This window comes from Chionomys nivalis, chromosome 3 (assembly GCF_950005125.1).
Source record: "Chionomys nivalis chromosome 3, mChiNiv1.1, whole genome shotgun sequence".
NCBI lineage: Eukaryota > Metazoa > Chordata > Mammalia > Rodentia > Cricetidae > Chionomys > Chionomys nivalis.
The window spans coordinates 104,051,267-104,067,714 of record NC_080088.1 but is presented as its reverse complement, the minus strand read 5'-3'; the positions used below and the strand labels follow the sequence as shown (position 1 = coordinate 104,067,714).

General features: G+C 45.6%; 1 protein-coding gene across 4 annotated transcripts in view; it reads left to right on the top strand.

Annotated features, from left to right (window-relative positions):
- The window catches only part of Crcp (CGRP receptor component), a 41,051-nt gene extending 28,606 nt beyond the window's left edge, over nucleotides 1–12,445 (top strand). For all 4 annotated transcript variants that reach the window (XM_057764823.1, XM_057764822.1, XM_057764821.1 and 1 more), the window contains one exon: nucleotides 7,118–12,445. In XM_057764823.1, the coding sequence (XP_057620806.1) occupies nucleotides 7,118–7,267 (150 nt within the window). In that variant the 3' untranslated portion in view covers nucleotides 7,268–12,445. The remainder of the gene's footprint in view (nucleotides 1–7,117) is intronic.
- The last annotated feature ends 4,003 nt before the right edge of the window (nucleotides 12,446–16,448 follow it).

The window sequence follows — 16,448 nt, the reverse complement described above, 5'->3', positions numbered from 1 at the left end:
TCAGATCTTTTTCCTACCATAGAATTGGTGCAAAAGATAGCGAGCAGCAGGGCTTAGATAGAGCAGCATCCTGACTGCCAGAGAGCATGAGGAATGAGGGTTTCTCAGAGGTCAGAAAGCAAAGGACTTGGCTTCCCTGGAGTAACTACAGCTTCACAAAGGGGCTGCACCACCCGTGCTTGCTAGAGTTCGGTTGAGAGCAAGAAGTGCCTCAGCTAGGGTTTGTTGTGGTCCTTTGGTGGCTGTCCACTGACTGAGAGGCTCTGTGAGGAAGTGGGCCTGCTGTGAGAGACCAGCTTGCTCTGCTGTGCTCCATCACAGATCCTTGTCCTGCACAGCATTCCAGCCTGTGCCCAGCAAGTCCCATTGGCTTACATTCCCATAGCAGCCCTACAGCTCACTGTAGGCATCACTTTCAGCTGGTCAGAGAAAGCTGATGTTGAGACGCCAAATAGCTGGAAGTCATGTCTGTTACTACAGCTGAGTTTTCCAGGATGAACAACTCTGTGTTTAGTATTGGACCTTATTACCAGGATGTCTCATTTAAGGCACAAGTTTCAACACAGGATTGATTTATATTTTACATGTACTGTAACATATAGATTGAAAGTAGTTGTATACAGTATTTTTGGTAAGATTTTGCTGTATTTATTCATTTTCTGCAACCTGTCAAATGAGGTCAGAAGTAGAAATTGGTACCTAGGTGGAGAGCAGTTTTGTCTAGTCTTCCCTAAGGAAGTGTCGTGTTAGTGCTCAGAAAGGTCCTGATTCTAAGGCGATGGTGTGGAAGAAATAGCTCAGTGGGTATAGTGCTTGTCCCCCACAAACTTGAGGACCCAGACTCACATAAAGCTTGTGTAGTGTGAGCGTCTGTAATCCTAGTGCTCCTTTAGGGAGATGGGTGGCAGAGAGAGGAGCACCCTGGAAACAGACAACTGTCCTGTCATGCATAAGCAGGCTCAGACTAGGTGGACGCTGAGGATCAGACCCCACAAACACATCACAAAGATGAAAAACTTGCAAAACTAGAAAAAGTAAGTTGGGTGGTGGTGGCGCACGCCTTTAATCCCAGCACTCCCCCATTCTGAAAAACAAAAACAAACAAAAAACCTCAAGGCTCCATTTCAATGTTCCCCAATACCAACACATCAAGTTGTTCACAATATAAAAGCAAATGAATATGTAAAACCCTAGCAGGCAGACAGCTCTTGGTGAATGACAGATCTCTGCATACACAAAGCTCTCTAATCCCTGGAGGCAGCCAAACACTCGAGAAGAGGCCATTCCCCACTGGAAGTTGCCAGTCCTAGCACCTGGCTTTCCTCACATGACCCAAGCCTAACAGGCCAACAGCAGCAATTAGAGATCAAATGCTTTAACACTGAAAGCAGTTTTAAAGCTTTACTTTTCTTATTTTGGTTTTTTAAGACAGGGTTTCTCTGTAGCTTTGGAGCCTGTCCTGGAACTAGCTCTTGTTTGTAGACCAGGTTGGCCTTGAACTCAAAGAGAATTGCCTGCCTCTGCCTCCATTGCACCACCACCCAGCTGAGCCTTGAGTTTCTTATTTGGGCTGTCCTCCTGTGGGGAGGAAAGGTGAGGCAGGATGTAGTTGCTGACCTCTCTGGTGGTCCAAGAAGAGGGTAGGTAAGCTTTCGTTTTCTTCCTGTGCCTGAAAACTCAGAATCTTATGTTTAAAACCACCTTCCCAACTACAGTTACCCTGTGGGTATAGTTCTGGTAAAGTTGCCAGCTTGGAGAGCTGGTGCCCTTTTGCTAAGGTCATACCTAGTGACCCCTGATTGGCACTGCTGCTGCCAGGCCCAGAGTCAGTGATGCTGGGCAATAGCACTGGTTCTGTGTAAAAAGGAAGGCCTCAGAGGGTTCCACCCACCCCGTAGCAGGAGCCTCCATACTGCTGCCCAGCATCAGTGAGAGAGGCTCTGGTGCTCCAGAAGAAGTTAGGATTGAGCTTAAAGACCTGGGGCTGCAGACAGAGCCTCTTGCACACTGCCGTGCCTCCCAAAGTCAGTATGCTTCAGTACGGTCAGTGTGTTTCCAGTGCGGCTCCTCATATGGTGGAGCTCTTCACAGATGCTTTGGCCAGGCCGGTCATTGGCCATGTTTGGCAGTGTTTCATCAGCTTACAGTCTTTCCTTTGCACTAAATAATCAAACCAGATATTTCACTCCAACTCCCTTTCTTCTTTGGGGGCATACTGTGTTGGATTACTGCCATTAATTTTGTGTGTCTGATCTGATTTTGTGGATTTTTTTTTTTTTTTTGAGGTAAGGTCTCATGTAGCCTGGGTTGGCCTCAAACTTAACATGTCGTTGAGACTGGGATGATCTTGAATTCCTGATCCTCCTGTTCCTACCTCCTAAATACTGGCAATAAAGACATGCATCAACATATCTGTCTAAAAATGCATTTTTAAAGAATTGGGTTTTGTTCATTTTTCTTATCATTTTAAAACATTTCATAAAGTTTATTTTGATTATATTTTTTCCTCTCCCCTGACTCCTCTCAGATCCTTCCCACTTCTTTACCCTCCCAATTTCATGTTCTCTCTCTCTCTCAAAGGAGGAAAAAAAACAACCACACAAAAAATAAACAAACAAAAGATCCCTAATAAAACAAACTAAAACAGAAGGCATAAAGAACATGGAGTCTTCTTTGTGTTAGCGTGCTCCTGGGCATGGGTCTTGCCCTGGAGTATGATTGGCATGCCCAGTGTTACTCCATTGGAGTGTCGGACTTTGTGTCTACCTCCCCTTCTCCGTGATGGGCTAAACTTGTCCGTCATAATCCATCTGAATTCTTACATAGATCATCCTTGCTGTGCCTTGAAGACTCCTTGTTATCATTCATCACCTCTGGCTCTTGGAATCTTTCCACTTCCTCTTCAGCTTAGATTTCTGAGCCTTGATAGCAGGGGTTGATCTCATTAGAGCTGAGTGTTCCAAAATCCCCCACTCTCTGCAGTGTCCAGTTGTAGGTCTGTGTTAGGTCCCATCTGCCGCAAGAAGCTTCACTAGTAAGGGTGTGTGATGTGCTGATCTGTGGGAACAGCAGTGTCTCATTAAGAGTCATTCTATTGCTACATTCCTTTAGCAGAATAACTGTAGCAGATTTCCCTTAGGACCCATGACCTGTCTAGTCTCAGGTTCTTGGCCCTTTAGCAGTGCCATATAGGAGCTCCATCTCATGGAGTGGGTCTTAAATCCAATCAAAAGACAGCTGGTTACTCCTGTAACATTTGAACTACTGTGGTAGCAGTACATCTTGCAGACATGTTCGTAGCTAGATGATTATTGAAGACTACTCTTCTTCTCTGATAATGTGCTTAGTACCTTCTAGTACCATGAACATGATCCAGTACGGGAGAAACTTCTAATTGGGCACCAGCTCTGTTTTTTGTTTTTTTGTTTCTTTTGTTTTTTTTTTTTGTTTTGCTTTTTTTTGAGACAGGGTTTCTCCATAGCTTTGGAGCCTGTCCTAGAACTAGCTTTTGTAGACCAGGCTGGTCTCGAACTCACAGAGATCTGCCTGCCTCTGCCTCCTGAGTGCTGGGATTAAAGGCGTGTGCCACCACCGCCTGGCTTCTTTCTCCATCCTTGATGACATAGTAAGTGGTATCTTCATATATGCCCTTACTCTTAGGTTGTGGAGGATAACCAATAGCCTTGGGAGTACCCTGTGATTTGGGGGGAATTCTTTGGGATCCCTTTGACCAATGACTTACCAAGTTGTAATCCGTTCCTAGCAGTGGGGGGCGATGGTTACTTGGTAGCATAAGATGTCTTGGTGGGAATTTCTTTCACATATGTGTACATTTCAGCAAACTTCTATAGTAATAGGTTTCCATGGTTTTTTGTTTTTGTTTTTGTTTTTTTTAAGACAGGGTTTCTCTGTGCCTTAGAGCCTGTCCTGGAGCTTGCTCTGTAGGCCAGGCTGGTTTCGAACTCATAGTGATCCACCTGCCTCTGCCTCCCGATTGCTGGGATTAAAGGCATGCGCCACCACTACCTGGCTCCATATGGATTTTCAAAGGGCCTTTAGTGTTAATTTTCCCTCCCCACATTCCCTCCCTTACCCTGTTCTTTCACCCCCATCTTATTCTCCTATTCTAGTTTCCCCTTTATCTCTTTTTGTTGTTTTGTTTTTGTTTTTTGAGATTGGATTTCTCTACATAGCCCTGGCTGTCCTGGAACTTACTATATAGACCAGGTTGGCCTTGAACTCATAGAGATCTGCCTGCCTCTCTGCTTCTAAATGTGCACCACCATACCAGACCCTTTATCCCTTTATAACATCGTATTCTATTTCTCCTTCCTTGGAAGATCCCTTCCTTCCTGCGGGTTACTTGTTAACTACCTAACCTCTAGGCATTCTAAATGAAACACATATACTAAAGCTTAAAAGCTAACTGATCATGTAAGAGGAAACGTTCAGTGTTTGTCTTTCGGGATCTGGGGTTGCCTTACTTGGGATGATCGTTTCTAGCTACATCCATTTATCTGCAGATTTCAGTATTCCATTGCGTAAGTGTATCAACATTTTCATTATTCATCACCTGGTAGACATCTAGGCTGTTTCCTGTTTCTGGCTTCATGAACGTGGATGAGCAAGTATCTCTGTAGTAAAATGTAGAGTCCTTTAGGTATATAACCAGGAGTGCTGTAGCTGGATCATGAGGTAGATGGATTCTCAGCTTTTGAGGAACCTCCACACTGATCTCTGCAGTGGCTGTGCCACTTTGCACTCCCATCAGCAGTGGAGGAGTGTGTCTTTCCCTGTATCCTCGCCAGCATCTGCTGTCGTTTGTTTACTGATCTTGGGTCTTCTGAGATAAGGTGAAATCTCAGGCAGTTTTAATTTGATTTCCCTGATGGTTGAGGGTATTGAACAAGTAAGTGTTCCTTTCCTGGCACTGCACAAGCCCAGCTTGCTGTATGCACCTGATAATCTCAGCACTTTTAGGTGGTGGTGGCTGCCAAATCAGAAATTCAAGGTTATCCTGGACTACATGGCAAGTTTGAGAACAGTCTGGGGTACTTGAGACCTTGTCTAAATAAAGAAAAAAAGAACCATTAGAAAATGGTCAGGACACTCCCTACTTGAAACACCCAAAACTATTCTCTGGCTATAGAAATGGTTTGGCGGAAAGAAAAGTGCTCTGTGCACCCACGATGTGTTCTTGGGTGTGTCTTATGTGGTCTTCAGATCAGCACTACTGTGTCTGCAAGAGGAGGCAGTCAGACTGCCGTTCTCTTCGAGATGGAACCTTTTCCTTATTTGACTTCCCGCTGCACATTTGCCAGGGTTCTTTCTGAAATACCTTTTTGTATCAGTTGCTGGGTCTCAGAGGGTAGTTGTTAAAAAAAACCTTCATCCGGTGTCAGTCACATGCTCATGCCTCCTTGTGAACACAGTCTTGCATACCTGCATACTGCTTTTAAAGTTGTTGGGGTTTTTTTGTTTTTTTTGAGACAGGGTTTCTGTCCTGGAACTAGCTCTTGTAGACCAGACTAGCCTCAAACTCACAAAGATCCACCTGCCTCTGCCCCCCAAATGCTGGTATTAAAGTCTTGTGCCACCACCACCTGGCTTAAAGTTGTATTTTTATGAGGATGGAGAGCTAAGAGCACTTGCTACTCTTCCAGAGACCCAGGTTCAGTTCCCAGCACCTCTGTGGTTTACAACCATCTTTAACTCCAGTTTTAAGGGATCTGATGTGCTCTTCTGGTCTTAGCAGGCATCAGGCACACACGTGGTGCACATGCATGCAAAATACTCATACGTGTAAAAAATAAAAATAAATTTAAAATCTTAAAAATTTAGTTTTTATTTATGTTTATGTGTGCCTGTGTGAGGGTGCACGTGGGTGCCTGCAAAGGCCAGAGGAGGGTGTTGGAGCCCTTGGGGCTAGAGTTGCAGGTGGTTATGAGCTGCTGTGTGGCTGCTGGTACCCGAAATGGGTCCTCTGCGCCAGCAGCCAGTGCTCTTAACTGCTGAGCCGTCATCTCTTCAGCTTCTCTTTTTTTCTACTTACTTGTCAGGCTCCTCTTCTGCCTTCTTTGGAGAATAGTGGGTTGCATTAGTTTCTCTTGCTTTAATAAAATACCTGACATAACCACTTTACAAAGAAGAAAGGTTTATTTTGTCTCATGGTTTCAGATTCAGTCCAAGTACAGATGGCCCTGTTGCTTTAGGCCTGGACAGTGACTAAACCATAAACTTGAGGAAAGCCTAGGGTCCTAGCACCCCCAATATCCTGGCTTCCTCCCTGTACTCCCCACTACTGAAGGTTCTTCTGTCTCCCAGTAGTATCATAGGCTGAGGACCAAACTTCCTAGGGGTAACATTTGAGGGACATTTAGGAGCCAAACCACAATGTGATATATGTTAGCTGGAGGTTTCCTACCTGGGCATGCCAGGCTGAGAGTCCAGTCCTGCTTCTTGCTAGGATTGCAGTGAGTATTGGAAGAGATCACAAGGACCCTGCAGAGCTCTGGTGAGAAGCAGGGGTCCTGAGAACTGTTAGAGGATAGAAGCTGGTACAGGGGAGCAGCATCAAATGACTGGGTCGTACCACTTACGATGGAGGTAGTTTGTTGTGAAATCCTAAAGTTTATCTAGGGCCCTGTCATCCCCCAAAGGTGAATTTCTTTGCACACCTGACATATTAGTGTGTGGATGTTAATGGGAACAGAATAGTTAGAATTTCCCTTTATCTAAAGAAGAACAAGCTGGACATAGTGGTGATGCACATCTTTAGTTCCAGCACTCACGAGACAGGCAGATTTCTGTGTGTTAGAGGCCAGCCTGGTCTACATAGTGAGTTTTAGGACAGCCAGGGCTACCTTGTCACCAAAAAAAGGAAGAACAACATGCAGGAAGAGAAAGACAGACAGATGCTCAGCTCCACAGACCCATATTGCATGCTTGCTTTGGCTTGATCTTGGATTTGAGCTGGTTTCATCCTACTGTGGATCCTAGATGAAGACCTGGCTGGTTCAGGTCCAGGTTCTGGACTGGCACTGTGGACTGCATGGCTCAGGTGGGCAATGAAGGGAGGCTTACTTCTAACCCCTGACGGGCTTCCTTTCCCTTGTAGATGGTAGAAGAGAGTGAAGAGCGGCTCACGGAGGAGCAGATTGAAGCCCTTCTGCATACTGTCACTAGCATTCTGCCTGCAGGACCAGAGGATGAACAGAGTAAAAGCACCAGCAATGATGTGGCGATGGAAGAGGAAGACCCAGCATAGATGTGCACAGCTGGCAAGGTTGTTCGTGGAGTTCAAAGCCCCAGCAGCCATTTCCTGGACGTTCAGAGGATTGTTTATTTGGTTTTACCCCCTCTCAATATGCCCGATCTCAGGGTTGGGTCGGAGAAATTGCAAAAATAAGATATAAAGAAATCTTTATGCCTTGAGATCAAGAAACATGGGGTCAGAGAAGGGCAGAGAGCTCAAGACGGGACTTGCCTGTGCAGCTTTCTGGGTAGAAAGACTTCTGTGGCCTCTGCCACACTTGTCCGCAGTGCTAAGCTATTTAGCGCTTTGATGCCTGTGTTGTAGGCTATGGCAGGAGCGGCTGCATGAGAGTTGAGCTGTGGAAATGGCTCATGCTTGAGACCTCCCAGAGCTGCACACAGCTGCTCCTGGGGAATGTCCTTAGCAGAAACAGGACGTTAGAAAAGGAGATTAAGAGCAAACTCCAGTTTGAGCCCAGCCTGGTCCGCATAGGAAGGAAATCACATGTGAACACATCTAACATGCATGCATACCAATACATACAAAAAAATTAATCCTTTTTCTGTTAATTGCTAAAAACAATTCTTACAGCTTTGGTAAGTGACAAGGAAAAGAGACTTATTTTGGCTCGTGGTTCTGGTTCATGGTCAAAGGGCATCTGGGTATGACCCTGTTATTGCCAGAGTGCGTGGGTAGCAGAGCATCCCACCTGATGAAAAATGAGAGGCACTTGTTTATTTTCAGTCACTTATAGCCCAAATTGACCTTGAACTCAGTCTGTAGCCCACTCTGTCATCAGACTTTTGATGATTCTTTTGCCTCAGCCTCCTGAGCGCTGGGATTGAAAGTGTATGCCTCTCAGCTTGAAAGGCAGAGGCCAGCCTGGTCCACATAGCAAGTTCCAGCCAGCCCAAACTACACAGTGAGACCCTGTCTCATAAAAACAAACAAACAAACAAATAAACACACCATATGGTGTGCCACTATACTGTGTGTGTATTTTGGTGGGAGAGGAGGTTAGTTTGTTTTTTGAGACCTTTTTTTGGTCGTATTTAATAGGAATTTAATGGCATTATTATGTAATGGGGAGATTCTTTCTCTCCAGACACCATAGTTTATCAAATAAAATATGCAGTGATAGGTAATCTTTCTTGAGTCCCATAGATCCCCCCTCAAAAAAAAAAATTATCGGACATTGCCATGACTTCAAAACTCAATGGTATGATCCTTTTGCTAAAGACATTCTATACTCGAGATGACCTATGAAGGACGTAAAGTCTGGTACTAACTGGAAACTTCATCCTGTTAGTTGAGGGTGTTCTTCTGCCAGAAATACAAGGTAGTGGTTCTTCATCAGAAGTATCAGATTCAGAGGTTTCAGTACCTTCTTTCATCTTCTCCTTCAATCTTTCCCCAAGGTACGGGTTAAGAAATGAATCCTGTGTGGTGGCTAGCTGGCCCATTCTTCTTCAGGGAGGCTGCAGATGGACAGTTGAATATTCTGTCACCTTCAGTCTCCCTTTGTCTTAGTTCCTGCGGCAGAGGTACTAGTAGTTGTTCTACAAGAACATTAGCTGCAGTTCTCTTCACTCCTGTCGTCACTCCTGTCCTTGGGAGGAAGTCCAGGAGGCAAAGATTCTCTACCAAGTATCTTTACTGCTGGGTCTGGAGATAGAGTCTTCATGTGTAATTTTCCTTCAGAGGAGTGAAGCAGTGGCTCTCCCTGAGGACAACTTCGTATCTCCAGCCCTCCTCTTCACCCCTTTTCCAGCCAGCTGATCTGCTGTGACAACCATGATGAACCTTGATAAAAAAACACACCTTCTTATCCACAGAGATACATTCTCTCATAAATTCATTTCTGGGTCTTTAGTTGTTTTCTTGGCCACAGAGTCACTGTCAGTGTCCTCAGTTGGCACCGAGGAACATCAGGACCGGGTTTGCCAGCCTTCTAAAGACTTGTGCTTGCTATTGTTATTTTGTTTTGATTTTTTTAGAAACTTTTTTGCTTCTAGTTTTTCAAGACAGGGTTTCTCTGTGTAGCCCTGGCTGTCCCAGAACTAGCTCTTGTAGACCAGGCTAGCCTCGAAGTCAGAGATCTACCTACTTCTGGCTCCTGAGTGCTGGGATTAAAAGCATGTACCATCACTCCTCGCTTTGTTTTGTTTTTTGAGACAGGGTGTCATTATGTTGCTCTGGTTGGCCTCAGAATCGAGTAGGTCTACCTCTGAGAGAGAGAATAGCACACCTCTGGGTGTGTCTGTGAGAGTGTTTCCAGAGATAGATCATGAAGACTGAGCTAGGCCCAATCGCTTAAGAGATTAGAATGGATTGTTGAGGCAGGTAGAAATTCCTATGTGGTTGGAGGAGGTAGGTGAGAAGGAACATGCCTTGGTGGCTGTAGTGGCCTGTCTTCTTCCTGCCATTTCTCTCCTCTTTGCTTTCTGTTTGCTGCCTGTGCTCCTACCACCATGATGCTCTCCCTCACTGTAGGCCCAGGAACACAACCCACCCGGCAACCACACACTGATACCTCTGAAACCATGAGCTGAAATAGACAAACTCCCTTAAATTGCTGTTGTCAAGCTTTGCTTACAAAAAAGTCTCTAGTATGGAAGTTGTTCCTGAGTCACAGATGGAGACCCTGCAGCTGCCAGCAGAAAGAAGCATTGGCCTGAGGAATCAGAGCCATTAAGTAGCAAAAGTGGGGTACACACTCCAGGACTATCTGCTCCAGACATAGACTCCACAGACTGGATCATCAGGCCTCCTAATCAAGCCTGGTTCTCTTTTTTAAATGTGTATTTACTAGCTGGGAGTTGAACCTAGGGTCTTATCCATGCCCAACATGCTACTGAGTCATGCTCCCAGAAACAATGGGCAATCCTAGATAAAGCTCTCCTGCTAAGCCACAATTTTGGCTCTTCACTGGAGGATTCTAAGCAAACTCTCTCCCACTGAGTGACTCTCTCCAGTCCTTCCCTGATGCAGTCTAGGCTAGTTGTACTGCTGAACTCCATCCCTTGCCCTCTCTTTTCCAGACAGGCTAAGCACACAGCTCCTAATCCTCCGGCTCCAGCAAGTCGCTGCTCTAAGGCTGCATCACCATACTTGGTTGAGTAATCCTTTTACTGATCTTTCTTCCTTGGGTTTCTGAATATTTCTGAGCCAATAAAAGGGGTTGTTTTAATTAGGATTTGTTTGTTGTTTTTGGAGATAGGGGTTTCTCTTTGTAGCCCTGACTGTCCTGGAACTTTTTATGTAGATCATGCTGGCCTCAAACTACAGAGATCTGCTTGCCTCTGCCTCCCAAGGTGAGATTAAAGGTGTGCGCCACCAATGCCCAGCTAGTTTCTATTGCTGTGACCAGTACCTTGACCAAGAGCAACTTATACTTCCAGACCAACACTGCTGAAGTCAGGCAGGAACTGAATCATGGAGGAACACTGCTTACCGCTTGCTCCCTCCTGGTTTGCTCAGCCTGCATATCTATCTGTATCTCTGTATTACCCAGGACCCCCATCCCAGAGATGGCGCCACTCAAAAATGGGCTGTGTCCTCCCACATCAATTACTAATTAAGAAAACGCACTGCATTTTCATACAGACAAATTTTATGGAGGTTTTTTTCTCAGCTGAAGCTCCTTCTTCTACTTGTAATGAGTTGACATAAAACTAACCAGCACCAGGGTAGAGCAGGCAATCTTGGGGCTGGGTAGTTACGTTCCTTATTCTGTAGTCAGTTCCTGGCTAGAGCAGCAGCTATTCCTGCTTAAAGCCTCATTATTCACCTACATGTCTTTGGTGTTCTGTCTCATATTTGGGTCAGAAATGGTGTTCACAGAATTAGAAGCTCCAAGTTGTCCTTTTGCAGGGCAGGCTGGAGGGGCCTGGAAACCTGGGAGATTTGGGGTTAAATATTCCAGTTCTTTCCCAGTGAGAGCCTCAGAGAGGAGGACCAGAGCATGCATTGGCAGGGTGGGGTTCTGGGGTAAGGAGCCAAGGCTGAGTCATAGGGGAGCCAGGGAGTCAGGGTCAGGGCAAGGCACACAATGTCAGAGCTGCTGAAGGAAAGCCCAAGGCTGAACTAGCCTGGTAGAAGTCAGCAGCAGTGAGTAAGGTCACAAGAGGGAGCTGCAGTCGATCTCAAGGGCTGGGATCGGAGAAGCTGCCATGTGTCTGCAGATCCCCAGAGCTGCTGGGCTGTTCTTGGGGTGGATGGTGGCCTAGGCCTGCTGGATTGGTTGGTTCAGTGCTGGAAGTGCTCAAGACTAGGAGGGATGATCAGCCCAGAGTGGATGAGGCTGAGGAGCCTCAACTAGGGATGTACCAGGCTTGGGGGAGCATCAGATAGGGGTGTCTCTCAGGCATCATAGTGTTCAGCTCTCCAGGTGTGGCGAGGCATATCCAACAGACCCCTCAGGCCCAGACTTACCTAACTACGTGAGGGTCCAGCTTCTCTGAAGTCTCCTCAGTAGGGGGTTCCTGCTGCTTCATCTCAGCTGTGGCTTCTCTGTTGATCCTCACCGCTCTGGAAGAACACTGCGTTCTTCAAGAGCCTCACTCCAGACACTTTCTTTGTTAGGACTTTTTGTTTATCTTTCAAAATATGTGCAAACAAATTTATAAAATGTGATAAAGAATAAAAGCAGGTGATGTAAAAATAAATGTACGTTTTATTTACTTGAATTAGTGTGTGTGTGCACAGCGCTTGTGAGAGTGTGCACTTGTATATGTGTGTATGTGGAAGCCAGAGGACAGCCTTAGGTGCTGTTCCTCGGGGACCATTCACCTTGTTTTTTGTCTGTGTTACACTGGCCCAGAGCTCAGCACTCAGTCTACTGGCCAGTGCCGCTGGAGTTCTGGCATTGCAAATGCATGCACCACATCTGGCTTTCTTAGCTTTTGTTTTTTGTAAATTACATTTATTTATTATGTTTGTGTGGGATGCCATGGTGTGCATTTGATGTTCAGAAGGTCATCCTTAGCTGAACTGTGTGTTTGAGACTAGTCTGGTCTACACAAGACTCTAGCTTAAAAAAATTCTCTTAAATTATCTTGGTGTTCAAATTGCCTCAGATTTGTTAGTAGAAACCACTTTAAGATATCTCCTGGGTCCTTGTGTCATAACCCCGTCCTTTTAAAAGTCTCTTTGATCGAACCAGATGTGTATCTTGCCCGCTGTGGATTAAATTACTTCTTTAAAGTAGTTCAAAGTAACAGTTTAATTTCTAATTCTTTTGTTGTTGTTTTGGTTTTTCTAGACTGGGTTTCTCCGTGTAACAGCCAGCCCTAGCTCTCCTAGAACTTACTCTTATAGACCAGGCTGGCCTTGAACTCACAGAGCTCACCTACCTCTGCCTCCCTAGTGCTGTGTTTAAAGGCATGCGCCACCACCACCCAGTGAAGCAGTTTTAATTTCTATTAGTAATGAATGGTGCTAAAGGTCAAGGTCAGGGTCTTGACGTCATTGCTGGTAAAAGATAATATCGGCTTTTTTCTGCTTAAGATTCGTTTTTATTTGTGTGTATATGCCTGTGTGCACATGATTGCAGTGTTCTTGGAGGCCAGAAGAAGGCATCGAAGGAAGAGGGCATTGGACCTTTAAGCCGGAGTTGGTGGTTTTGAGCCACCTGGCATGGTTGCTGGGAGCCAAACTCACATGCTCTTAGGTGCTGGGCCATCTCTCCAGCTCCCTTCCACATTTAGTGTTTTCATTTTGTTCATTGAGCCAGGGTCTCACAATTTAGTCCAGGTTGGCTTCAAGCTTGTAATCGTGCCTCAGCTTTCCATATCCTGAAATGTGCACATGTATAGTACTGCACCTGATTCCCCTCCCATTCCATACGTTCATATTTCTTCCTCTAAGACTCCTGGCTTCCAACTATATCAGCATAGAAACTCAATCCTCTCTTCCGTCAAAATGTTCCCGAACGGTTTCCTGTGTACCATTAGGTACAACAGCTATTTAAAAGCGTTTAGGGCTAGTGAGATAGCTTGGGGTAAGGGTGCTTTCTGCACAAACCTGGCCCCAAACACAGGCAGAAGGAGAGAACCTACTCCACAGAGCTGTCCTCTGACCTCTGCATACCTGCCACGCTCACCCACACACAGCACAATGCTAGTAAATAAAGTTTTAGTCTTAAGAGTTTAAGGCTTGGCAGTGGTGGTGCATACCTTCAGTCCCAGCACCCCAGAGGCAGAGACAGGCGGATCTCTTGAGTGTGAGGCCAGCCCGGTCTACAGAGAGAGTTCTAGGAAAGCCAGGGCTACACAGAGAAACCCTGTCTCAAAAGGAAAAAAAAAAAGTTTAAGCTAGGCTTGGTGGAGCACATTTTTAATTGCAGTATTTGGGAGGCAGAGGCAGGTGGATATATGTGAGTTGAAGGCCAGCCTATTCTACATAGTGAGTTTTAGGACAGCCAGGGCCACACAGACCCTGCCTCATAAGTAAGTAACCCCACAACAACAACAAAAAAACCAGTTTAGGATTTGTTGATTCTCTTTCCTCCCCACCACATCCTCTACCCCCAGCTGAGGGTACAGAGTCAAATCCTGTGTTCAGTTAGTGGGCTTTATTCTTTACAAAATTGCAGTGTGGCTGTGGAGCAAATTCGAAATAAAATTGATTTCATTATGTGCAATCTGCTTTCAATTCTTGCTTTCTTTCCATTGCTACTAATTTATATCCCTTTTTTGTTTATTTTTGAGATATTATAGCCTAGATTGTTCTAGAACTTGTGTGTGATCTGTTCTGCAATTCTACTATATTCTGCAATTCAATATATCTATTTCATATCTTCTGGGAGTTATTCTATACCAGTTTATAGAAATACTCATTTTTTTATGTATGTGCTTCTTTTTTAGTTGGTTTTATTTTGTTTTTGAGGTGGTTTTCATGCGTCCTCAGCTAACCTCAAACTTGCTGTGTAGCTGAGGACAAACTTGAACTTTGCGCCTGCCTCTGCCTCCAAGTGCTGGGATTAAAGGTCTGCGCCACCACCGCCCTGCTTAACTTGAATTTATCCTCCTGCCTTCACCTCCCAAGTCAAAGGTTACAGGCATATGACAGTATACCTGCTTTATGTATTGCTGGGAACCAAATTCAGGACTTTGTACAACTACAGCTCCAACCTCCAAATGATGTATTTGTTACCAAGTCCTTGGTGCCATTGGTCATGACACACACTTTGTTTGTTTAATATTTATTTAGAAATAAAATAATCTGCCGGGCGGTGGTGGCGCACGCCTTTAATCCCAGCACTCGGGAGGCAGAGGCAGGCGGATCTCTGGGAGTTCGAGGCCAGCCTGGTCTACAAAGGGAGTTCCAGGACAGGCTCCAAAGCTACAGAGAAACCCTGTCTCGAAAAACAAAAAAACAAAAAAACAAACAAAAAAAAGAAATAAAATAATCTTATTTTAAATACCAATCCCAGTTCCCTCTCCCTCCTTCCCTCCTGCTCCCCCACCTTCTCCCCACCACCCCCATCCACTCCTCAGAGAGAGTGAGGCCTCCCATGGGGAGTCAGCAAAGTCTATCACACATTTGAGGCAGGACCAAGACCCTCCCCCCTGTATACCCTGAGCAAGGTATCCCTCCATAGGTAGTAGGCTCCAAAGAACCAGTTCATGCACTAGGGATAAATACTGGTTCCACTGCTGGTGGCCCCACAAACTGCCCAGGTCACACAACTGTCACCCACATTCAGAAGGTCTAGTTCGGTCTTATGCAGGTTCCCCAGCTGTCAGTCCAGGGCCAGTGAGCTTCCACTTGCTCAGCTTAGCTGTTCTGTGGATTTCCACATCATGGTCCTGACCCCTTTTGCTCATAATACTGCTCCTCCCTCTCTATGATTGGACTCCAGGAGTTTGACCCAGTGCTTAGCTGTTGATCTCTGCATCTGCTTCCATCAGTTGAAGGTTCTGTGATAATTAAGGTAGTCTCTTAATTAAGACACCTTCTCCAGGGGGCTGGAGAGATGGATCAGTGGTTAAGAGCATTGCCTGCTCTTCCAAAGGTCCTGAGTTCAATTCCTGGCAACCACATGGTGGCTCACAACCATCTGTAATGAGGTCTGATGCCCTCTTCTGGCCTGCAGACATACATGCAGACAGAATATTGTATACATAATAAATAAATATTTAAAAAAAAAAGACACCCTCTTCACTATTGCTTAGATTCTTAGATTCTTAGCTGGAGTCATCCTTGTGGATTCCTGGGAATTTCCCTAGTCTGTGGTTTCTCGCTAACCCCATAATAGCTCCCTCTTTCAAGGTATCTCTTTACTCTCCTCTGTCCTTTACCCAAGTCAACCTTTCCCTCATGTTCTCCTCCCTACTTCCCTTCTCTCCTCCTATGACCCTTCGTCTCCCCCCACACTGCCAATTTACTGAGGAGATCTTGTCTACTTCCCCTTCCGGGGGGATCTGTGTATGATGACACACACTTTAAATACCAAGCATTTATAACTATAGTTCATCTGGATACACACTGCCTTTATTGCTTAGTCCTGCTTACTGGGTCAGATAAGACTTCATGACATATAGCAAAACCTCCTGCAGTTAGTTTACACAGAAAAAGCACTCGTTACAGGGCAGTGGGTAACTCAGAACCACCTGCAACCGAGCCTCCAGGCACAGTGCCCAGGCCACATTGCAGAACTAACCTGAGGTTACCAGAACTGCACCTGCTCCTGTCACCAGCACCAATGCCACTGTGTCTGTGTAGACGTCACCCTTAGAGCTCTTGCCCACTCCACACGGGGTGTGCCTTCCTGTCCTCACTGACAGGCATTCCTCATGGAGCCTGCTTCCTTATGTCCTCCCCCCTCTGATGTGGGATTCCCCTCTGTATGCTCTGAATATGTTTTATTACCATTGGTTAATGACCCATGGGAGGCCTTTGTCGTAAGATTCTCAAGGACATTCTCTTTGTTATACGGTTTCAGTGCTGTGGATGAAACCAAGGGCCTTGCACAAGATAGGCAAGTGCGCTACCACTGAGCCACCCTCCCACCTCCCTAATTTGTGGTTTTTTTCCTCCCTTTGTCACAGGCAGTCATGAGCCACCTGGCCTGGGTTATGGGAACCAAGCATGGATCCTTTGCAACAGCAATACGTGCTTTTTAAGAACTGAGGTGTCTCTTTGGTCCCCACGTTACTTTCTGAGACAATATTTACGACTTAAGATAGAG